This window comes from Etheostoma spectabile, chromosome 17 (assembly GCF_008692095.1).
Source record: "Etheostoma spectabile isolate EspeVRDwgs_2016 chromosome 17, UIUC_Espe_1.0, whole genome shotgun sequence".
In the NCBI taxonomy this organism is placed as follows: Eukaryota; Metazoa; Chordata; class Actinopteri; order Perciformes; family Percidae; genus Etheostoma; species Etheostoma spectabile.
Window position 1 is genome coordinate 4227513 of NC_045749.1, and position 23987 is coordinate 4251499.

A 23987-nucleotide genomic window follows, 5' to 3' on the forward strand; every position below is an offset into this window, starting at 1 on the left:
GTGCATTTTCCAGGCAACAACAAGGAGGAGGAGGAGGCCATGATGCAGGAGTGGTTCATGTTGGTCAACAAGAAGAATGCGCTCATCAGACGACAGAACCAGCTCTCTCTTCTGTATGTATCTAAAAAATGACAAATTAACACCCTATCCACAATGCCCTATCTTTCAAGTCAGACGCCATTAGCACCTGTTAGTCTTTTGTGAAGTGGTAAGGGCTAAAAGCGTGGAAACATCACACTTCTATTCAAGCATTAGATCAGACTCGTCGAAGCTACACAGGGAGGGAGTGTACTCCACTCCATTCGCCCCCTCTGTCTATCCACTCATTGATTTACATGTGGACAGGATATGAAATCAATAGAAATGTGGCGATCATCACTCTATCGCTAGTCTCTTTGTATGTGGTCAGCTGCGACAGGTGGAGATACACACTCATACACGCTGCCTTTTTTTTCCATTTGAGGCTGTTGGGATTTCAAAGTGTGCAAGTGGAGGAGAGATTGAAGTATTCATAATCACATTATATCGTGGGAAAGGGAGGCTTTTAAAGTGGCCAATTGACAGAAGGGCTGATTATTAGCCCTTTCTGTTCTCTTTGTGGAGGCGAAGAGAAAAGGCGCCTGTGAAGGACAAATTCTATTAGGGACCGAATAAGCTCATTTTTTAATATGGCTGAAAGAGGAAAGAATTTAATTTGTGCTGCATACAGACACACACATACCCCACATCTACTCATACATACACACATGTAGACCACACACACTCATGGCATGTCCATACAGCAGATACACATTTATTTCATTGTCTTTTTCCTTCTCCTTTATGCTTCTCAACACTCGTTTTTTCTGCATTTTCACCACCTCTTTTCTCTTTATATTCCCTTTTTTTCCCCTCACACATTCACATTCACCGAGGGCTGTGTGAGTGCAGTATGTGTATCAGTTATGTGCAGTAGATTAATGCGAAGCCAGAGAAGGTTCAGGCGAGTAGCTGAATCGATGTTTATTGCAGGTTTCTTTAAGTGCTTAATGATTTAGTCATTAACATATTGATGAACTTTGTTGTCTGTGTGTTTTTTTTCTTTCTCTTTCTAACTTGCCACAGGGAGAAAGAGCACGATCTGGAGAGACGCTTCGAACTGCTGAACAGAGAACTGAGGGCCATGCTGGCCATAGAGGGTAAGATATACACACACACACACACACACACACACACACACACACACAGGAGGTCTTGGGATTTATTATGGTGTCTGCAGATGTCACACAGTAGAGATGTGTCATTTTTCCTTACTTGCGCTGTTAAATTTCAAACTCTTTATGCTGTCAGAAAATTATTTGACAACCAAATTATTCCACTTTTATTAATCAGGAAGCACTACTGTTTTAGAATAATCTCCTGGATTGTGCTACTGATGGCAAGTGGCAAGCAAAATTACCAACAATTTGTTGATGAGTCACTTTTCAGAACATCTGATAATGTTTCTTTAGCTGTAAAAATGGCTACTAGAGAAGACAGAGTTTGCATTTCCTGGTAATAAAGAGAAAGTAAAGCTACTGTCTAATCCATCTTTCTCCACCTCTTATGAGCCTTTGTTGCGTTCTGTCCAGCTGTTGGCCAGCCTTCATCAAGAGCCTGAAGCAGGATGATTTGAATTCTGCGTTGGCTTCTTGATGAGGATTAAGATGCGAGCTTGTGAGGGATTTCACTTCCTGATACTTGATCAATGCTATCTGTTTCCTACCTAGTCCCTGACTAGCCGATGCCTGATTTGAAATCCAGCCACATTGAGAGGCGGTTTTGCGAGGTTAAAAAAACCTGATGCGGTTATATTATTGAAAGCTTGTTAACTATACCGCAGCCAGAAAAGCAGCTATTGTGTCGTATCAAAGTTGTCAGGGGGCCAGGGAAGTTTAATCCCCTTCGACTTCGTCCTCTTTGGCAAAATGAACCTTTTGCCAATCAATGCTAATTGATTTTGCCATTCGACATTGACCACCACCGCCCCCATCCCCAACCCCTCTTTCTCCTCACAGCCTTCGGACACCCATTGTAATTTCACCGGGCACCTGATAAGCTACCGGGTCCATAATAAATCAATTGTAATTAGCAAGAAAGGAGGTGGGCCAGGTAGGGAGGGGGTTGAGGGGGGGAGCAGACATGCGTAGCCAAGCAGGAGCTACAGACAGTGCCACGCTGCCTGCGTCTGGTTTGATTTCTTCTGTCTTTGCACGGTCATCTTATTTATTTATATTTATTGAGCTTCTGCGTGTCCACAGCTAGAGTCAAATGAGAGGATTTCAGTTTCATAAGCCAGTGTGTGTGTGTTGCTTTCACTTTGTGTGTGTGTGTCTGTGTTTGTTTGTTTATTGTAATGAGCTGAAGTGTGTGCACAAGTCTGTTTTTGTCTATGTGTGTGTGTGTGTGTCTGTGTATATTTCTTTATGTATCGAATGTGTATTGTGTGTCTGCCTGCCTGTCTGTGTGTGTGGATGTGAGAGAGCAGAGATAGTGTGTGAGGTGGAGAGGTGGTGTGTGTCGTGTCACCATGCTTCCTCTGCCTTCATGTGGACTTGTTAGATTTGCAGCTGACTAACTTATCAGCCGGCCTTATTTTCCTCCCTAAGGGAGGCACTTAACATTCACAGGCTCTACCTTTCTGTAGCAGCCACAGATAGTTCTGAGCTGCTGGGGAGAGAGCTGGTAGGTGTGTGTGTGTGTGTGTGTGTGTGTGTGTGTGTGTGTGTGTGTGTGTGTGTGTGTGTGTGTGTGTGTGTGTGTGTGTGTGTGTGTGTGTGTGTGTGTGTGTGTGTGTGTGTGTGTGTGTGTGTGAGAGAGAGTCTGTTTTTCTGCATCGGCGTGTTTATATCTCACAGGTGTGTTTCTATGTCCACCTGTGTGTCTGTCTTTATATGTGTGTCTATTTGTGACTGCGTGTGTGTTCGCCACCCGTCTACCCAGCTCTTATTTGGTGCTTGGGCAGGTCCATTGAGCGATGGTCGGGCGTCCAAGTAATTGCTGATTTGGTTGGCCAGTCGATGACACAGAGAGAGCGTGCACTGTGAGTTAGAGCAGAGGGAGGGAAAAAAAACACATCTCGATAAGATACACCTGCACTGACACACACACCTGCTGAGAAAAATATAAACCTGCAATGAGACATACACACACACACACACACGCACACACACACACACACACACACACACACTCTACTCTGGCTCTATCTCTTCCTCTCAGTCGCCCCACATATTTGACCACAGTCTTCATCATATATACACACACACACACACACACACAGTCTTTCCAGGTCAATGTGTGTTACAGCTAACTGGCTAACAATGCTAACAGTTTCTTTCTATACATTTTAGTATAAAACATTAAATATTACCTGTCCATTTGCACCAGATTTGGATTATTTTGTAAACACTGACATAAGATTAAGATCGTAAGATTAGTCTGTATATTAGTGTAAACAGTTTACATTTTGACGAGAGTTAAAAGCAGTTAACTCGGTTTAGCTGCTTGGCTCAGTCTCCGTTTGGTGCTGCAGACCAGAGAGAGAGCGAGAAAAAAAGAGTTTGACTCATGATGTTTCATTCTACATTTGTATTGCTGACTTGAGCTGCATGACACATGAGAGGGAGGATGAGAGGACGAGAGGAAGAAAGACGAAAGTGCTTTGAGGTGCAAAGAGGAGTCAGGAGGAGAGGATTCCTCTGAAATCAACTCTGAAGCTGATATTCTGCTAAAGAACAAATTCTTCAAAACTTTTCTTAGATTTTATTTTTATGACTCAAGATCTTAACAGTCATTCTTTGTGTCATGATAAAACAAATTTCAAACACCTGTCGACATTACAGAGGAGGAAAGGAAATACTTCAGAGGTGGAGATGCAGAAGCAGAGAGGAAGTTATCTTAAAAGTATTGCTGGGTATAACATTTCATGATTACTAAACGGCAATAATGCTCTTTATAATTTGGGGACCTTAGTTGTTTTGCTGCAGTTTTGATCTTAAGAGTCAGCATCAACTACATGGAGATATTAACTGAAATAGAGGTTTAAAGGCAGGTCCAAAAATAATAATCCCACTAATAGAGAACAAATATTAATAGAAATACTGTAATGCACAGAAAGCCTCTGAGGTGGGTTAAAAGAGGAAAGTAGAAACAATGACACACAGTGACGCGTTTCTCTAACATTATGATGTTAAAAACGTTTTCTGAGTTTGATTAAATGTGCAAAGAGTTTGGGTCGAGTGGAGGCTGTCTGGCTGGCGTTGATGTTGTTTATGAGCATGCTCCGTGATAACCACCTCTCTTGTACCTTATTGGTGTGATGCCAGGTGGGAAAATGCCATCTGTATGCCACACTCTCATCTCCCTGCCACAAAATTGATCCACTATGCCCTCTTTATCTGCTTACTGATTCACACCTATGTGTGCACACACACAAAAAACTGTGTCTTGGCTCCTTTCGAGTAGCCGTGTGTGTGTGTGTTTTAAAGTGGACGCCCTCTCGCCATCTAAAAGGGATTTATGCATGGCCGGGTCTCAGAGTTTTTCCTGTTACGGTTTGATATGATAAGCTTTTTTTATATGTTTAAAATCAATATGTAATCCTATGCAGGAGCTTATCCCTCTCCACACCCCTGACACACATACACATACACACACACACACACACACACACACACACACACACACACACACACACACACACTCTTACCATTTGTAAATCTATTTGGGCTTTGTAACACATCGGGGCGGCGCGCCACAGACCCTGATTGATTAGGTGCACTGTGGAATCCTATCACATAGGCGACTTTTGATGATGTCGCCAACTCTTTCAGGGTTGCTAGTTGAACGGAACCGCCGATAACAAGTACCTTCGTTCCACGAGTTGTCTGACTTTTTTGGAGAATTTAGGAAAATAATAGGTGATACAAAAAACAAAGATAAAGTACTTTAAATGTTCATATTATTCTCATTGCTCCCCCAGAAGATGTGACTTTAAGTATTTTCTATGTTCCTCCTGTAGTGTAGCTAACATGATATCATATTCTGGTTATTCTAACATATGGTGGAACAGATATGTCTGTTGTTTTATATTCATGCTACAGTTTCTGGATCTGCTGTGTTTTAAAAAGTTATAAGCAAGTTTTTCTGCTTGCTCAGTTGCTCATAAACTAAACTCATAAACTTGTTTCAGTTTTGAAGAGCTGTACTGTCTCATAAAGATTTTCATATCGAAACAGTTTGTGAGTCAGGATGGTGGAAAACCAAGCTAGTTACATCAACAGGAGAATATTAAAGGTTTTAGTTTAAGTAGCCTGTTAACGTCAGTGCCCTGGAAATAAACGGTAAAGCTGGTGATATTCTTCTTTTTTTTATAATGTCAACAATTCTCATGAAAGTACCTGTCAGTGGCTCCTACTGAAGACGTACATCTTTATAATCAGGAGACAGATATTTCCTAAAACAACTGAGCACTGTAGTTGGTAGAAAATGTTACTCAAACAGCAGTAAACTGTGCATGTGTTGGGACTATTTTGCGGATTTATAGGCATTTGGTGCACTTGTGAGTATTTATAGCATCAGGATGGAGTATGTGGGATTGACTCAGAATTGCTCATGTCCATTGTAATAAATGAACATATCACCCAGTGCAACGATGAGGCTCATCAATGTGTTTTTAATCATTTTTGGACAGTGATGGAGCTCTATGGCTCAGAGGAAACAGACACACTACTTGTCTTACTACTTACTCTCAACTACTTGTTTTAATCTGGTCTGTACTGGATAAAAACAGATCTGGTCTTAACACTTTGCCTTAAATCAAAAATTACATCATTACATTTTTGTTGTTTCAGTTTCAAACATTTGCTTGAGATTGAGATAGTTTGCCCCCCCCCCCCGGTCTGTCGACTTTATTCTCCTCTGGTGACACTTTTTGTCTCTTGACTCCACTTGGACCTCAGCCAAAACCAGCTTTTGGAGGCCTTTTACACAAGAAAAAGAGGTAGAGAGAGCAGAAAGGACAAGAGAAAGTTAAATGATTTGGAATAAGTTTGTAATCGTAAATGTCTAAAGACTCTGGAGGACGTTGTCTCGAGAGACTTGATCCACAGCGTCATACGGTATGTTGAGACATACTGTATGACGCTGTGGATCAAATCCCTTTATGTCACACCGTTGTGTGTGTGTGTGTGTGTGGGTGTGGTGTGTGTGTGTGTGTGTGAGAGAGAGAGAGAGAGAGAGAGGAAATGTGAGAGACAGATAGATGGACGGTCTCTCCTTGCTTTGAGGGAACGGGGCTTTGGAGCAAGTTTTCTTTCTTGAATAAATTAAGCATCGCAGGGACCGGACTGGGAGGGGTTCATGGGGATTTGAACCAGCGCATTCTTGTGTGCCTTGTGCAGACTCACATGGTTACCGTTGGCGTGCACGGCAAGGGTTATCTGAATACGCACCCACCATGTGAGTTGTACACACTCCTCCAAGTCTTTAACCTCTCTCTCTCTCTCTCTCTCTCTCTCTCATGGGAGAGGCGGGTTTACGTGGGGGGGGGGTTCTGAGTGGCTGCAGGGTGTTTTGTTTGTTCCTGGGTGTCTGGTTACCCAGCCTGCCCTGCTCTGGTGTTGCCTGGTCACGTCTCTCATCGGCTCTCTTTATTGTTTACCTTCCTAATGAGGGGGGCGGGACTATGTGACATGTGATTGACAGCAGTGTGCTTTCCCCCATAACCCCCACACCCCTCGACTGGGACTTTGGCTTTTTGGCTGAGATGTGCTCTGAAGGATAAGGAGGGCAGGATCAAGAGCAAAGATTTTTTTTTTTTTTTTTTTTACATACCTCTGTTTTTGTGGGAAGTTTTTTTTTGTTTCCTGAACCCTCCTCTTGTGGGCCGGCCTTGTCAAAAGAGAGGATTGTGGGAGAGTGTAGAGTTATGGCGTATTTGGATACATAAACATTCCTGTCTCACAATTTTCTAAAGATGATGACTCACATGATGACTCATCTGCTTTTCTTTCCCTACACTTGACACAATTGTCTTCATTTCTTAGTACCCTAAACCAACCTCTTGTTTAAAAAGAAATTGAAAAAAACACTTCAGATACAGGCTTGAACATATTTGCCAGTTATTATATATATTATAAAGTAGTTGCCGATTCCCCCACAAAGCCTGAGGAGAGTCAGTTTGCTTCCCTGAGAAAGAAAATAGAACGAGGGAGGGAACGGGAGAGAAAGGAAGAGAGGAACGTAGAGCCAAATATTGGAACTGTGTTCATTTCGCTCTGTGGTCGACTTCAAAGGGACGAGCGGGCCAATGAAGAGAGCGCAGACCTTTCAGGACAAACACACTGGGCCCAGCGTGACACACACACACACACACAACACACACACACACACACACACACACACACACACACACACACACACACACACATCCTGACTGCTGCAATTTGACTCAATGAGGGGGGGATATTTATTTTTAATAAAGCCACACTTATTTTGGGAGTGACATTTTACAACATTGCTTTTATTCTCGAATCAATAGGCGGTTAAATATTGATAGAGGGGTGAAGTTGCCTACACGCCACAGAAGTTGCACACTGTGTTTGAATTCTCTCTGGGATGGAGTGGATTTTTTTTCTAATATGAAGCGATGGAGGGTTTTTGAGGGGGACACATTCTCTCACACTGTGCTGAGGAATAGCTGGAGATTTCCTGCCTTTCCTTTAGCTGTTGGACAGTGCGGAAAATCTACAGAGACCCTTTTTTTTTTTAATTTTAGATGTTTCTGTATTAGAACATGTTTTAGTCTGATTTAAAATGATGCATTTTGTTACATTGGTGCTGTGTGCAACAACACATAAAGTTGAATCTAATTTAATCTAAAGTATATACAAGTTGTCCTGTTTTTACATGACGTACACAGATGCTGGATTGTTGTGTAAATTGTACAACAAGGAGATAAACAAACAGTCTTTTGTAAAGATGCAATTGTTTACGCACTGCAGTGTTTGGGGGTGAGTTTTGGGGGTGAGGGAGGGAGGAGTGCTGCCCCGGTGTTATGAATGTGGAGCCAAGGGCGCCAGGCGGATATTTGAGCCCCAGGGGGAGCGAGTGCCCTCCCCTCCAGGGAGAGGCTGAGGGGATTTGGATTGGGGTCCCACCTGGACCCTGTGGGGCCCTGTGGGGGCCCTTCCTGAAAAAGGCCCTGAAGAACTGAGAGACAAGGGTCAGGGCTCACCTGTTTGTTTGTTTGTTTGTTTGTGTGTTTATTTTTGACTGAGGAACAAACTGTTTGGCTTTGAGATTACGGTTAATATTTATTTAAATGTTTCTATGAAAAATATAGGACCACGAAAACTCAGCCACAGCATTTTAAGTCTTAAACTAAGTAGAAACGGACTTTCAATCAATCTTTATCCAAGATGATTTTACTCAACTTAAACCTTAAAAAATTCACGCAAAACTTTAATATTTTCCAACTTTTTGGGCTAAAATAAAAATGAATAGAAATGCTACGTACAATACATCTGTTACCCTTAATAGGCCGTGATGAAATTCTTTTTCATTCTAAAACACAATTCTTTTCCTGTGGGAATGGGACTCTTCATGTATGTGTGTGCTGCAGATTAACATGACAATATCCTTCAAGTGTGTTTGCTCGGGTCAACACATCGTCACTGTGCACACACACACACGCACATGCACGCACGCACACACACACACACACACACACACACACACACACACACACAACCTGACGGAGTGTTAGCACACTGTCCAGCAGGTTAATAAGAAGATGAACTTTTACCCAACTAGCAGACCACCTGTCCGTCATGTTGAAGCTCTGTAATCCTTTATTGGGACTCAGTTACTCGATAAAGAGCTGGAAACAAGGGAAGTCATGTCCAAAGTGTTTTATTAGAAGAGCTCAGGAGGAACATTTCTATTCCTGGAGGATCTGAGATAAGTTTTTGTAAAAATGTTGTCTTGAATTGTGAGGAGTTTATAATTGTATATTAAAAAATATTTGATCACAAAAACAAACTGCGAGGTACTTCATGAGTCACAAGTTCCTGGCAGGACAAAAAATAAAACTTTCATCCATGTGACAAATGTCTCGAGGTTTTTAGAATAAAAACAGTCCTCAGTGTCTCCTGTTCTGAAGTAGTTTGTTCCTGTGGTGTGGTTGCAGACTGGCAGAAGACGGAGGCCCAGAAGAGACGAGAGCAGCTGTTGCTGGATGAGCTGGTCATACTGGTCAACAAACGAGACGCGCTGGTCAGGGACCTGGACGCGCAGGAGAAACAGTAAGTTACCCACCAGACTCAAGTTAAACACCAGACACAAAACAAGTCACAGTCTAAAACCTGGAAATATAAAGTCTGGGAATGTCCAAGCCCCCTTTGGAGAGTTGGAGCGAGAGCGTCTGCTGCCAGTCTTTACATTTCCAGCGGTCCCCCAGAAATCGTAGACATAGTGAAAACACATGCCCTGCAGTTCCAGGCTGCATGCACGGCAGCAGAACACCTGCATGGGCGGGATCCCTTCCAGATTGGCGGCACTGTCCGCCAAAAGGGTGCCAGGCGGGTGAAAGGTCGGAGCTCCGCCCCTGGCGCTAGGCCACTCCACAGGCGGCACCGCGACGTTTGCTGGGGCACGCACTCTTATACCTGTGTGTGTGTGTGTGTGTGTGTGTGTGTGTGTGTGTGTGTGTGTGTGTGTGTGTGTGTGTGTGTGTGTGTGTGTGTGTGTGTGTGTGTGTGTGCGTGCGCATGTCCCTCCACTCCCAATTCCCCTGACACATCTGACCTTTTGACCTGTGTCCTCCCTCCGCAGGGCCGAGGAGGAGGACGAGCACCTGGAGAGGACGCTGGAGCAGAACAAAGGAAAGATGGCCAAGAAAGAGGAGAAGTGTGTGCTTCAATGATTGTCATTTTCAAAAAAAAACACAACCAACAAATGTAGCCGATAAAAGAAATGTATCAGCATAATAAGAATGAATATTATAATTATTATTTGATAGTGGCTTTCCTAAATATTTCTATTATTCTATATCTATTCTAGTTATTGGAATCCTGATGTGGTTGTTGTTTTGGTCAAATTACCCACAGAGGACGAGCCGAGTTCAGAGGTCCTGCGATGCCTTTGCACCCACTTTATACTGACTCAAACTCTCCCACTTATATACATTTTTATTTTATTTTAATTCTCCTTTTCTTTACAAAGAACGGTACTTGTATGTAATATAAATAAGGAAGAGACAAGAGCAAACGTGTGTGATATTTGCGTGTACTGATGCAGCAGCAGCACAGCCGTCTCGGTCTGAATGTGGAGAGCAGTCAGTTTGAGGTACAGCACAACTGGGTTAATGGGGGGGGGGCTTTTTTCTTTTCATCATGTTGAGAAGATAACGTTTCAGTTGGACTTTTAAAAGGAAAAAAAAGTTATAATAATATCAGTCTTTTCAAGCTACTTCCTTACTTGACTGTATCTTTTAATTATGTCATTTTAGAGTTTTTACTTGTAAAATATCTTAAAAGGGGGGGAACGCATTCATAAATCTGAACTTTCCTATTGCTTTTTTTTTATTGTGTTGGCTTGACAGCAGTTTACCAAAAGTAAGATCATGTTTAAAAAAAAAAAAAAAAAAAAAAAACTTTTGTTGTATATTTTCATCTCTGCTCTGACCAACAGCTTCCAAAATCCTCTTTGTTTTGTCAGGATTCATGCCGTCAAAAACTAAAAATATATATATTATTTATTGCCGTTTGTCATTTTAAGCTGCTTGTAAGTAAAACTATCACATTTCATGTGCATTTTGCTCAACAACTTTTGGTTTCTATTTATTGTATTCTGAAGAAGAGAAATATGCTTCTACGTGCATCACTTAGAGCTCCACATGTGGGGCAGTTGTCCTTTACGTGTTGAACATTTATCTGTTTATTTATTCCAGTGTCATAACCCAAGTCTTCAATAATAAAGTCCTTATGATTTCATACTCCACAAAGGCCGCGTGTGGCGTATTTGTTTCCATATGTTTTAAAGCTGCAGGGATTAAATGTACAAGCATGTTGCACAGTTTTATAATTGTTATATATAGTAATATTTCAACGACGAATTTCGGTGTCTTTAAAGTCTTATTTTCATGTATCTAATTACACATTTCTAAAACTTGTAATCTTCAAAACTTTAAATCAAGGTATTTGTTTTTTTGTTTTGTTTACCTTTTTACCTCCAATCCCACATGATCTAGATCAAATTCCATATATGTTTTTCACACAACGAAAACTTATTGAAATCCATGCACGTCTTGGGCTGCAGCGCTGCACATAAGTGGCCCCTATCACTGCATTCACCAGCGAGCGTTTCGTTTAGCAATGCTTATTATTCGGCGCTCTGTTCAATCCCCCCGCGACTTGTGCGTGTTTATAAATTAAAATTGGCGTTCGGGTTTTTGTTTGAGGTCGGTGCTGAACAGGTTCCTCCGAGGAAGATTAGAGAAATCACTTTGTACCGAGCAGATGCTTTTCTCTCTCTCTCTCTCTCCCTCTCTCTCTCTCTCTCTCTATCTCTCTCTCTCTCTAGGCCGCTTCTGTGCGTGCTGGAGACTGGGGGGGGGGGGGGGGGGGGGGGGGGGGGGGCAGAGCTGTAGAGGCTCGGTCACCCGCAACCATTGATGGAGATGGAAATAAAAACTGCACAAACTATCAATAGCCTATTAATTTCGGAATGTTTAAAAAAAATATTTAATTTACCTTTTTTGCTTTTACTTGCATCAGTTTTGGGAATGCTGCCTGATGTCAAACTAAAATAAAGAGTGACAACTGCTCCTGCGATAAAAAGCAGAATGTCTGGGTTGAACCCCGCGCACCATCCCCGCGGGCAGCCTCACATCCCCGATTAAAGCAGCAAAATCGGTTGTGACAGCAGACGTCCTCCCCGGCCTTTCTAATACTTTCAAATTAATTTGCTGATTCGTTTCTTCTCTGCTTGGGTCCGACTGTACGTGCACATTACGCACTTCACGTCCCCCGAGGCGCTTTGTTTTAGTTTATTGCGCGTTCATCTCGGGAGTCTGTAATCTGGAGAATAAAAGAAAAGAGCCCAAACGGCGATGGACATTTTGCTCGGTGCCGTCACAAGGCGCGTGCGTGCGTGTGTGTGTGTGCGTGTGTGCGCGTGTGTGTGTGTGTGAGAGAGAGATTGAGACACTGTGTGTAGAAAACATTTTAAATTAATCATAATACCGGTCACTTCTACATAGATTTAAAATTACTGTATGAATGGAATATTATATTAAATAAAATTGAATCTGTTCCATGTTCTTTTAAAAACTCCTAAATTTGACTAACGTTTTTATGTTCCTTTTAACACCAGTATTAAATCCACTGAAGTTATTCCCCTCATATTAAACCACTGCAGGTTGAAATGACGTTCAGGTCTTTGGAAGAATTTCAGCTGATAAATCCAGTATTATAAGAAAACATATTTTTGGCAGAGAGAAAGGATAAAATGACAGAGTCGTGCCTTACCTCAGCAGCATCTCTCGGGTCTCGAGTGTTCCTGTTGAAGCTGTTAGAGTGAAAAACATTTGGAGTCAGTTTCCTATTTTTCAGTGAATAGGAGCGAAGCGCTGCGTAAAAGGCGGCGGTGCCTCGGCGCTGCTGTGCAGCTGAGGATCCTTCAGCGGAATGGATTATCTCCTGAGCTTTGATGTCTCCTGGCCTCACCTCACAGGTGCTGAGCGCCGCTCGGCCTCTGCGTTACTTCCTTTCCCCGCCGCCGTCCAAAAAACTGCACCTGAGGGAGCCCGGGTCTCTGCGTGCAGCGCCCGGGCTCCTACAGCCCTGTGTTTTATACATCATCGTTTTAATAAGCACCGACAACATCCCCGCAGATCCCCGCTTCCAATCCTGCCGGCTGAAGGGACAAAACTTTTCCCCCTCCTCTCCTCGCCGCCTAATCCCAGGCTTTACCAGCTCAGCATTAAGAAAATTCAACTGCAATTTGGGATTAGACAAAATACTCTTATTACAAAAGGTTGGTGCAACTTGATAACTTGATACTTGTTCAGGGGTTTATCTTGGGGTCTTACTCACATCGAAAGAGTAGAAAAAAACAAGAAATGTAAGGGGAAATGTCAGAATAACCCGACTCTTTTGTGTTGTGAGGGCCATATTTGTTGAATGGCCTTTTTGCATAATTTAACGGAGCCTGTGTGTGAGTGTGCAGAGGAGAGGAGGGGTGTTGGTATTTCGGTCGGGCCCTCTGACTGCTCGGACTTTAGATGTGGTAGGAAATAAAAAAAAATAAAAAAAAGGTGCGTAAAAGTGTTTGACCTCCAGTCAGCAGCCTGGCAACACAAACCCAAATCAATTAACCCCAAAATGGTGATTTGGCATCTTCTCTCTGCACATCACCTCGCTCCACGTTCTAGCCTCATTCATTCATCTGACCACACTCACTGTCACCATCAGTCTGGTTTGGCCTCCTTGCGTAAAATAGACTTAATTCGTGTATAGAGTATTAAGGTGCGTTTCGATGCGTTCAGGTGCCCTACTCCTCCACCGTGTTCCTGTCTGTAGGAACCAGCATCACAGCAGGCCTCTGCACTCAACCGCCAACATTACTTACGTCGACTATTGATGTCTAAGTTTCTCTGTCAAAGTGCTCTTCGTCGATGACTTTTAAGGCCCCTACTTTGATACTCCACACACACACACACACACACACACACACATGCACGCTTGCTGGTGTTTTAAGCCCCCCAACGTCTCCTTCCAGGCAGCGTTGCGACCGCTGCCTTCAAGGCACCTAATCCTAACCTGAACCAGAACCAGAACCAGAACCAGTGCCTAACCCTAGCGTTGCCTGGAAAGAGACATTGGGGGCAAAAAACACCAATAGGCTAAACCGCACACGCACACACACACACGCACACACGCACACACACACACACACACACTTTCCACCCCCGTAGTTTTTTCTCTAAATATAAACTCGCTCAGGACTCATTTCCAGAAGTTGATGTTTTTGCAGAGAGACCCGGATCTGAGCTGCATCCCCACGACCCTCACTGACACACAGGCCCAACAACAGAAAATAAAAATACTGTTTGTGTTGTGTGTGATGGGTTAAAACACATTAAAAAAACATCGACACATAAAGTGCATGATTTGATTCAGTGACCGCAGCTTTTGGTGCCGATTTTTCTTTTGCGGATTCTTCTTTTTCCTCCGCAGTGAGTTTGAGGTCTATCCCTATTAAACTTTACGTCAACCATCCTCAAATGTAATTCTAAATGGGGATTAGCCCTCATTAATATTCATGAAGACTGGTGTGTGTGTGTGTTGTGTGTGTGTGGGGGGGGGGGGGTGTTTATATCACAATAAAATCAAAAGGGATAAATTTAACTCCTTTCCTCATTTTTTAATTTCTCACGTTCAACTTTTTGAGGCGAAAAAATATCATCACAGAGGAATTAACAGTAATAATAACAGTCTTAATAATAAGAAGAAATAAAAAGCTGCTGAAGCTTCCCGGCCCTTCAGAGAATGTGTTTTTCTGGTGTCGATAAACCCAAATGCGGCTTTCTGTCAAACTGAACACCCTTTCAAACATGCTGGGCCTCAACACAACCATTTCACTCCATTTTCTGTCTCAGCAAACATTCTGAATCGGGATTTTTCTTTCATGTAACACTATTAGATGTTTTTTGCTATTCATAAAAAAACACTTCAGCATCGTTCAATTCAAGGAAGCAAGAAAACAGGAATATTATTCAGAAGAAAATAAGTTTTAGATGGAGGAAAAGTCCGCCGATTGAGTTTTTTTGACAGTACTAGATGCTTCCAGTGGCTCTTCTCATTGTGAGCTGGGTGCAAATCACAATAAGAAGCTCTCCCTGGGAAATGGGACTATCTGCTTTTACGCACAGCACAGCAGAGCTACACTCTCGGTTCCTCCTGCAGGCCTCTGAAACATTTCTATCTTTTTCAAAACCTCAGTGGTTTGTCTGTTCTCGGGACCGGGACCGAGAGGAGGGGGTAAGTGGGAGGGGGCTCTCCCGGCTGCCTCTGCGCGCTCATAGGCCGCCCCCTCCGTCCGTCAGACCGGGGACGCGCTCCGATTGGCCGAAGGAGGCGGATCCGCAGGTGTCCTCCGCTCATAGAGGCGCAGGGCGGAGAGAAGGTGATCAATCTCCATCCGTCTCCATTAGAAATCACCTTAACACTCTGACAGACAACGACAAGCCCCCTGAAAGCAAATGAGTTTGATTTATTTGGCTGCAAAAACACCCGGAACCGCACCGAGGACGCGGTGACGCCCGCGTGCTGATAACTCTCGTGTTTTCTCCGTGATGCTGCTCGGTTTGCACACTGTTGTTTGTTTTTGAGCAAGTCTGCCGCTGCTTGAGGTTTTATGCCCTGCAGACTTCCTACTGCTGGATACTTTTACTGCTGCTCGCCTCCTGCGGCCCGGCGCTCGGGAGAAGGGAAGAGGAATAAAACAAGGTAATGTTCCTTCTGTTTTACTCATTTCATGTGGATTATTTTTAGTTTGTGCGCATTTACAGGCCAGGCTACTCCGAGCAACATCACTATCACTAACACAAACAGCTGACGTGTAAAAGCGACAGAAAAGTCCCTTTTTTTATTTTAGGATCGTCTTTTCACGTTAAACTGGGACATGTGAAGTACATGATTTTAATTTCCCCCACTGCACGTTTGTGTGCTTTTTATTTTATTTTTTTAAATGAGATATCAATTAATCCTTACCGCGGAGGACTCCGTCCTGAACTGGATAAATTGAGTCAACTTCCTCCTGAGTAGATAATTTTCACATTTTCCATTCCAATTCATTCCTGCGAGTTTTTATTTGAGAGCAATTGGCCATTAAAGCGTTTGAACCACTTAGTAGATAATTGGAGAGGCGTGTTTTGGTTTTTGTTAATTTATTTTGCTGATAAGAGCCCTTCTGAAACGCTCTCTCCCCGGAGGTCTAATCTAAATTCTAATTGAGTTCATTTGCACCGAGATCTCTCCTTTTCACTCCGGCCTGGCAGGGCTGCGAAGTCGGGTTAAACATCGGCCGGAATACACGTTTGGTGAGTCCAGGTTTGGGTTGGTCAGTTAGGAACTCATTGTTAAAACCATCTCCTTTTTCAGAGCCTCTAATTCAATTCACACGCTCTAACTAGCTTTGAGGAGTTTATTAAAAAGATTTTCACCCTTTCAAACCATCAGGAATATCAGATTTCTGACTGTAAATGCAGGTTGGTTTAATGTAGGAGGATGTGTTGATTTTTAAATTAGGGGATTAAGATGAGTTTATGAGAGTATTTCCTGCTTTATCTTTCTATTTTTTTTGTTTATTTCCCTAAATGTAATCTGTAATCTTCATTCAGTCTGAGCGAAATTAACAAAAGTAGCCTGGTCTATGCAATGAAACAGGCTAGACATCATCTAAAATCCACGGAAACGGTTAAAAAAAATCATAGTTGTGCTTTACAGAAAATATCAGTTTATCATTTGTGTTTTAATTTGGGGAAAATGAAGAAGTGGAGAATTGTTTCTTTTCCTCTGAGCGTTTAAATCCAGAAGAAACCCGGAAAGTGAAAGCGATATTCAAGTTAATATCTTAGAAACGATTCAAAGTAGCTCATCAGATCTGTCTCTGAAAATTAAAAAATATAAATTCCAGACAAAATGCTTTTTTTTAGAATTTGTATTCTGTTGTGGATGGAGTTCATTTCAGGAGTTAATCCACAGGAGCCTCGTGGGGGTCAAACCCAGACCGAGTTAGAAGAGCTGAAACCTAGTGCTACAACCACAGCTCAGATTTCTTCTTCTTCTTCTTCTTTTTATATAGATGATCAATCTCCATCCATAATCATATCAATCCATAATACATCTTTTTACGCGTTTGTGAGACACACTCACACAGTCACACACTCACACACACAGTCACACACACACACACACATAGTCACACACACACACACACGTGGAAAAGAGAGATAAAACTAATTCAAACACAAGTGCAAAAAAGAGTTTCTTCATTTAAATTTAAATTTAGTATTTTGACTTTTCAGAGTGACCATAGTTAGGAAATAAATGTTTTATAAGGCCACCGTCTAACATGTATTACGTAATTGATTGAAATATGTCTGACTGTTTGAGGGAAGAGGCTTTAGATCGCAGTTCCTTTTCGGATGTAAAAAAGTCACATTTTTACAACATATGTGTTTAATGATAAAAAAAGAAGAAGAATATTGTACAGGTAGGAGGTGGTGTGCTGGTCAGTAAATGGGAAGGGAATGAACATTCAGTGTGTCCTCAAAAGAATAAACCTAAACAGTTTCAGAATAGCAATGATTTATTGACCAAAACTTTCAGGATCACATAACATGTACCAGTTTAAATTTTTTTATTCATCTTAAGTTAAAGTTAAAAAGGCTGAAAACGTGACTACAGTCTGGTTGGTGTATTAAAAGCTGAGGAGCGTCAGTTCGGGGTTCATTTCCTCCGCTGGGGTCGTGAATCGGAGCCGTTTGACCCCGTTATCCTCTCACTAAAAATCCAATATTCCTGAAGGATTTAACGCGCGTCTCTGCCCCTGAAGGATCAGTCCATCGTCCACTAACTCCTGCTTCTATACTGCCACTAAATATTATAACAAAGGCATTTCTCAGGGACGTTATGTAGCTAATGTTTTGTTTTCTCCCAGTTTGTAGAAAATGGAATAGGGACCGAGAATTTAAAAAAAAAAAAAAAAAAAAAAAAGAGAGAAGAAAGAAAAGTGCATTTGTAAACAGTGTTATGAAATTAATACATTTAGGAGTTTCTTTCTCACTATGGGTTTTGTCTGAAATAAGCCTGTGTAGGAGCATGTTGTTGTTGTCGTCCTTGAATGTTTCTAATGTGTTGTCCTCTGTGCGCAGTGACTTGGATCGGCCCCCTGTCCCGTCAAGCTGCAGCATCGGGGGAAACCGAACCACTGGCCTGAGCTGGGTGGAGCCGTGACCGCCTGTAGCATGATGTCCTACCTCAAACAGCCCCCCTACGGCGTCAACGGCCTGGGGCTCAGCGGCGCTGCCATGGACCTGCTGCACCCCTCAGTGGGCTACCCATGTAGGAGCCCAGCACACACACTCACACACACACACACTCTCACACACCCAAACACCTTTTAAGAAACATGAAGGCACCCAGTCTGAGCAGTAAACTGTAAGAGCTCCAGCCATCAGGAAGAAAATTATATATATATATATATATATATATATATAACATATGCAAGTCAAATAAGATGTTTTTGGTGCCAATTAAATAATCTATATTAAATAATAATATATAGCATGATGATGATTATGATGATGATAATGATAATAATAATAATAATAACAACAATAATGTTGTTTGGGTGTGTTTCAAAAAGACAGCAAAAATAAAATCTTTTTGTGTTTTTAAAACCATTAATTAGCCATGATTGGTGCATTCAGATGGTTTCCCATGCAATGATTTAGACTTGCCTTATCTTCTACTGTCAGCAAGGAGCAGTAGGCCTAGGTTTCGTTATGCCCATTTTTAAAAGGACATAACAAAAAATAAAGAGGTTAAAGGTACATTGTTTTGTTTTTTTTAATTTTAATAAATAACTGCAAGAATAAACAGGAAAAAGAAATACTAAACTTTATAATGTCAGATAAATCCGATCACTTTAAATCATATTTAAAATCTTGACGTGATGTTGAGGTGTTTGAGGTCGGTTTATCCGGTTTCATGAACGTGCTCCGCTGTTCTCTTCCTCTCTGCAGCGACTCCCAGGAAGCAGCGACGCGAGCGGACAACCTTCACCCGCTCCCAGCTCGACGTCCTGGAGTCCCTGTTCGCCAAAACCCGGTACCCGGATATTTTCATGCGGGAGGAGGTCGCACTGAAAATCAACCTGCCGGAGTCCAGAGTCCAGGTGGGAAAAGAACTAACTCTGAAGCTCCGTGTGAAACACGCCAGCCTGGGCCGACTCCGAATGATTAATGAGGCTTTTAGCTGACGTTAAACGGCGTGATTGTTGCATAAGACTCTTTATAACCATGGAATTAACGTTATAGGCCTACTAATACAAACGTAATAGGCCCATCACCCTGGAACAGTCTAACGAGGATTTCAACTGACAATTTAACTAACATTAACATTGATTTTTGCAAGGAGCTTGTGTTGCATTTGTTACTTAAATATTATTGATTAGGCACTTTTAAAAGTGAGCTAGTTCAAAGTTATTTCTTTGCTTCTCACTCTTTGAGAGCAGAAGTCTGTTTTAAACACTGATTTAAATGTTACTTTATTACACTAGTTTGTAGTATTTTATATCAGTTAATATTACTAAAAACCCACTTTATCATGTAGGCCTAGTCCAACATAAGGATTATATAATAATGTATGAGGGAAATAATGGTGCTATATGAATACAGCACATTTACGTGAGTTAAGCCTCTTTTTTAAAGAGGCTAATAATGGATATATGGATACATTTTCAAAATGGATAATGGTGAGATTATGACTGGCATTAAAAGGATATAGACTGATTTGTTAATCAGTTACTGGGGAAGTAACTGTAACGTGTTACTGTCATTAAACCATTGGGGGGGGGGGGGGGGGGGGGGGGGGGGGTAGTTTAACGGCAGGGTTGCATTCAGATGTTGTGGTTATTTATACAATCTTCTCTTTCCCAACTCGGCTCAGGTTTAGCTCACCACACTGGTTCACCACTTTAATTCGTGCAGGGAACCAACAGATAAACCCGTTTGTACACATTGATGTAAACAAAGCTGTTTTTCAGATTAGGAAAAAGTGACTTTTCAGATGAATCTGTCGCTTGTTTCATTATTATTATTTGATGCAATCTAACTGAAGGCTGTGTAATTTGATCTGAAATATGGGATCTACACTGAAGAGGTTAAGAGTGTACGCCAGCAAATACCCTACAAACAACTCAGTGGTGTACTGGGATGTGAACAAATACTACTCCTTTAAAGGCATCAGGGGAAAACCAAGGCAGGCCCCGCTTTCACAATTTGAGTTATTCTCTGAATGTGTGTGTGTGAAACAAAATGCTCTACATGATCCTACCCTCTCAGTGCTCTAGAGTTACCCTACTGTGTGGTGAAACCCAATAACCTGTTATCTTAGAGCCGTCTACCAGGTATGAAACTAGACCCCTGGCTGGTCCGAGCCAAGGGGCCGGGGTGGAAATGAACCTTGATGGCTAATAACCCCCAATTTTCCTCCATAATGTACTCCCAGCATGGCCTGGGAGTATTTTTATTTATTTATGTATTGTTTTAAATGAAATGCTGAGGTTGCTTGTGGGTACGGTTTCTAACTCCTGGCTGGTGTTCTCGGTCGTAGGTGTGGTTCAAGAACCGGAGAGCCAAGTGCCGCCAGCAGCAGCAGAGTGGCAGCAGTGCTAAAGCCAGGCCGCCCAAGAAGAAGTCTTCTCCGGCCCGGGAGAGCACCGGCTCCGAGAGCAGCGGCCAGTTCACGCCTCCGGCCATCTCCAGCACCGGCTCGTCCTCGTCTTCATCCTCCTCCACCAATCACACGGGCCCGGCGGCACTCAGCAGCACCTCTACCTCCATCAGTACCGTCTCCTCCATCTGGAGCCCCGCTATCTCCCCTGGAAACGCTCCTGCTCCTGCAGTAGCCCCGCTCCCCGAGCCCGGACCACCTTCCAACGCCTCCTGTATGCAGCGTTCAATGTCAGGCTCTGCTGCTGCCGCAACCTCCTACCCCATGTCCTACAACCAGACGCCGGGCTACGGCCAGGGCTACCCCACCCCGTCCAGCTCTTACTTCAGTGGCGTGGACTGTGGCTCCTACCTAGCCCCCATGCACTCCCACCACCACCCCCACCAGCTCAGCCCCATGACGGCCTCCTCCATGTCGGGCCACCCCCACCACCACATCAGCCAGTCATCAGGCCACCACCACCATCACCACCACCACCAGGCCTACGGCGGCTCCAGCCTGGCCTTCAACTCCTCCGACTGCCTGGATTACAAAGAGCAGACTGCAGCCTCCTCGTGGAAGCTCAACTTTAACACCACAGACTGCTTGGACTACAAAGACCAGGCCTCCTGGAGGTTCCAAGTCTTGTGATCAGGCCCCCCACCCCCCTGCTTGTTGGCTCCCTCTTCTTTTATTTTCCCAATTAGCATATTGCTTGTTTTTAAAGACAAAAAGAGTTTATGAACCATAAGATTACAAGATAGCAGCAGGAATGCCCAGCAATCGGACTTTGTTTCCTCCCTCGCACCCTCCCATGTCTTTTTAAAAAAAAAAAAAAATTAAAAAAAGAGAAGAGAAACAGTCTCAAGTCCTGAGATGAGAAAACATCAGGAGCAGTTTCCTGTCAATGACGAATGGGTTTTTTAAGACGTTAATTCTTGGATGACCGACAGAAAACCAAACTGTTTTTCAAAAAAAAAAGAAAAAAAAGAAGTCATTTCAACCAAACTCCTTTGACCACCAGCTATCTGGATGGGAGGAATACTTTCCCTCTGGTGCACCGACAGGAACTGTCCCAGTGCCCTTTTTACCTCCAAACCCAATCAAATCCTGTATAGTTTTTATTTCTCAAATTTGTTATTTTAGGATGACAGAGATTTTTAGTCAGCTGCATCAAGAAGCTGAAATATGTAAATATGTATTTGGGTCAGTTACAGTGACCATGTTTAGTTGTTTTTTTTTTTCCGAATTTGAAATTGTTTATTACCACTTTGGGAGAAAAAAAAGAAGAAAAAAAAACCCTGTATGTAAATCTTTCCAAATATTCCAAAGAGAACAAATTGGCCATACAGTTCAGCTTTTATATACGTTGTTTTACTCAGAAAAATGTTTTGGCAATTTTGAAATGTATTGGGGTGGGAAAAAGTCTAAATCTAAAATATAGATGCAGAACTATTCTGGGCCTCTGTCCAGGTTCCAGTTTGTTTTCCGGAGGTTATTATTCTAACTGCTATACATTTTCAAACCAGACCTCCTCTCTTGGGCATTGTCGTGATATTGGACATGTTTGAACCGCAGCACTTCGCTTGATATTGGAGTCAGAGCATTTTTATTTTTGGAGAGGAAATGTTGAGTTATTGCTCCAAAATGACAGTAAGATGTTGAATGTATCTTCAAGGCAAACCACCCTTACATACATGTTCATCCAATAAAGATCCGTTAAGTCATATTTATTTTCTACAGTGGATTCTGTCTGTTTGATTCCCAACAGGGAGTCAAGTTATTTTAAATTGTTTGTTTTTTATTATTATTAAGGTGCATGTACACCAGCAAATTACAAACTCAAGAATCCTGTTTTCTCTCATTTGAATTAGTCACACTTATATTTAAAAGCTTGTTGAATGTTTTTCACCTAATTATAACGGGGTACATGCAAATTAGTCCATAATTAATACAAACCGTGAACGCGTGTAGAGAGCAGCCGATTTAATCCTCTCTGTCTCTGACTTAAATTAAAAACACTAACATCTCCTCTCGCTTTAGGGACACCAAGTGTCTTTTTAAACTGCGGCGTTAAAAAGCCCTAAATATTGTGCCGGGAGCCATTTGATCGAGGCGTAATTGAATGCAGCGCTGTAATGGCGTGATAATTACTCCTGCGCCCCGAGTTGGTTTCTCCAAAATAACCTGCAGGAATTTCAGTGCCTCTGATGCGGTAATTACGTAGGTGGGGCCAGGTTAGGGGGTCAGATGTAAGTGTGTGTTTGTGTGTGTGTGTGCGCAATGCTTGCAGGCATAAACGCATTATAAAAGAGTAGGAGGGTGGGGGGAGTAAAAGGAAAATATTGCGAGAGTTCTCTGGCAAGGATGTTTTGGACGAGCATGTTTTTTACCAGCCAAGGCCGCACTGAGAGCAGAGGAGGTGATGAAAGCAAAACGGGTTTCATGCAAATGAATCGCCCTGATCACAACCGTCTACGTGCAACCGAATAAACCACTGAGAGAGCAGGTTATTTCTGCTCCTCCTCCTGGTGTTATCAACAAACTAGGAAGAAATTAAGCAGAAACGTAACCGGACTTTGGACATGTGCTTTCATTAAAAGTTCGTCTGATTATGTTCTTCATTCATTGTCCTGTCGACAAAATGTCTGAGTGAAAAATGGTTAGCACATTTCCCAAATCTCGATTCAAACCCCAACATATTTACTATTATTACAAAGAAAAGCCAAACATGTCTGTCAATTAATCATTATAAAAGTAGTTGGTCATTTTCTAATCGATTAATCAACTCATTTTCCAGTTTAAGTTATTAAACTGTATAATAAAGTGGGATCACAAGATGAGACATGCTTTGGTTAAACATTACCTTTTCAGTGCTTTAAAACGGCTCATCAGAAAAATATGTTAACTTAAAAAAATGAGGGTTGTCGCAAGGCAACGCGTTTAGATGATCAACAAGATCTGAAAGGAAAAAAAACCTTTAAATGAATCCGATGTTTGCTCTTTGTGATATAATTGACAGTGCTGCCTCTTCAGGCCTCTCAAACTCATCCAAACGAAACAACGTGTGAGAGAAGTTTTACTATGACAGATGACTACGCAGTTTTGCTGTATTTTAACGTGTCACAAGCCTTAAATGTTCAGAACCACTGTCCCATCGATAATCTCTCTCATCAACCTGATCAGATTATCAACCTGATCGATGCGTAGTGTAGGCCTCTCCCTGCCTGTGTGGAGCATGTTTCAGAAGCAGCCAGGCGTCTATTCTCTCTCTCTCTCTCTCTCTCTCTCTCTCTCTCTCTCTTTATGTAAATGAAGCTCGCAGCAGCTGAATAAATATCTGCCGACCAGGACATTAAACATGTTTGCGCCAAGACGCGCAAACAGCGCAGCGAGTGTCCACGAACAGCGGCGGATTTGTTCGGATTTGCATCAAACAAACATTTGTAAATCTTGTAGGAT

General features: G+C 42.4%; 2 protein-coding genes across 8 annotated transcripts in view; both read left to right on the plus strand.

The window, feature by feature from the left end:
- Positions 1 to 11026, plus strand: part of ehbp1 (EH domain binding protein 1) — a 147587-nt gene extending 136561 nt beyond the window's left edge. For all 7 annotated transcript variants that reach the window (XM_032540855.1, XM_032540856.1, XM_032540857.1 and 4 more), the window contains 4 exons: positions 14 to 113; positions 1105 to 1178; positions 9212 to 9326; positions 9856 to 11026. In XM_032540855.1, coding sequence (XP_032396746.1) covers positions 14 to 113; positions 1105 to 1178; positions 9212 to 9326; positions 9856 to 9946 — 380 coding nt within the window. In that variant the 3' untranslated portion in view covers positions 9947 to 11026. The remainder of the gene's footprint in view (positions 1 to 13; positions 114 to 1104; positions 1179 to 9211; positions 9327 to 9855) is intronic.
- A 4158-nt stretch (positions 11027 to 15184) lies between these two features.
- Positions 15185 to 22254, plus strand: otx1 (orthodenticle homeobox 1). The gene is made up of 4 exons (XM_032541718.1): positions 15185 to 15533; positions 17963 to 18152; positions 18836 to 18987; positions 20427 to 22254. Exons 2-4 carry the CDS (start codon positions 18056 to 18058, stop codon positions 21174 to 21176), a joined length of 999 nt encoding a protein of 332 aa, XP_032397609.1. The 5' UTR covers positions 15185 to 15533; positions 17963 to 18055; the 3' UTR covers positions 21177 to 22254.
- Positions 22255 to 23987: the final 1733 nt, after the last annotated feature.

Bases quoted from the DNA above. Each gene is read 5' to 3' on its own strand.
- otx1 (XM_032541718.1), top strand. From the start codon at position 18,056: ATGATGTCCTACCTCAAACAGCCCCCCTACGGCGTCAACGGCCTGGGG. The intron at 18,153-18,835 runs GTAGGAGCCCAG...TCCTCTCTGCAG, and splicing joins CCCCTCAGTGGGCTACCCAT to CGACTCCCAGGAAGCAGCGA. The intron at 18,988-20,426 runs GTGGGAAAAGAA...TCTCGGTCGTAG, and splicing joins TGCCGGAGTCCAGAGTCCAG to GTGTGGTTCAAGAACCGGAG.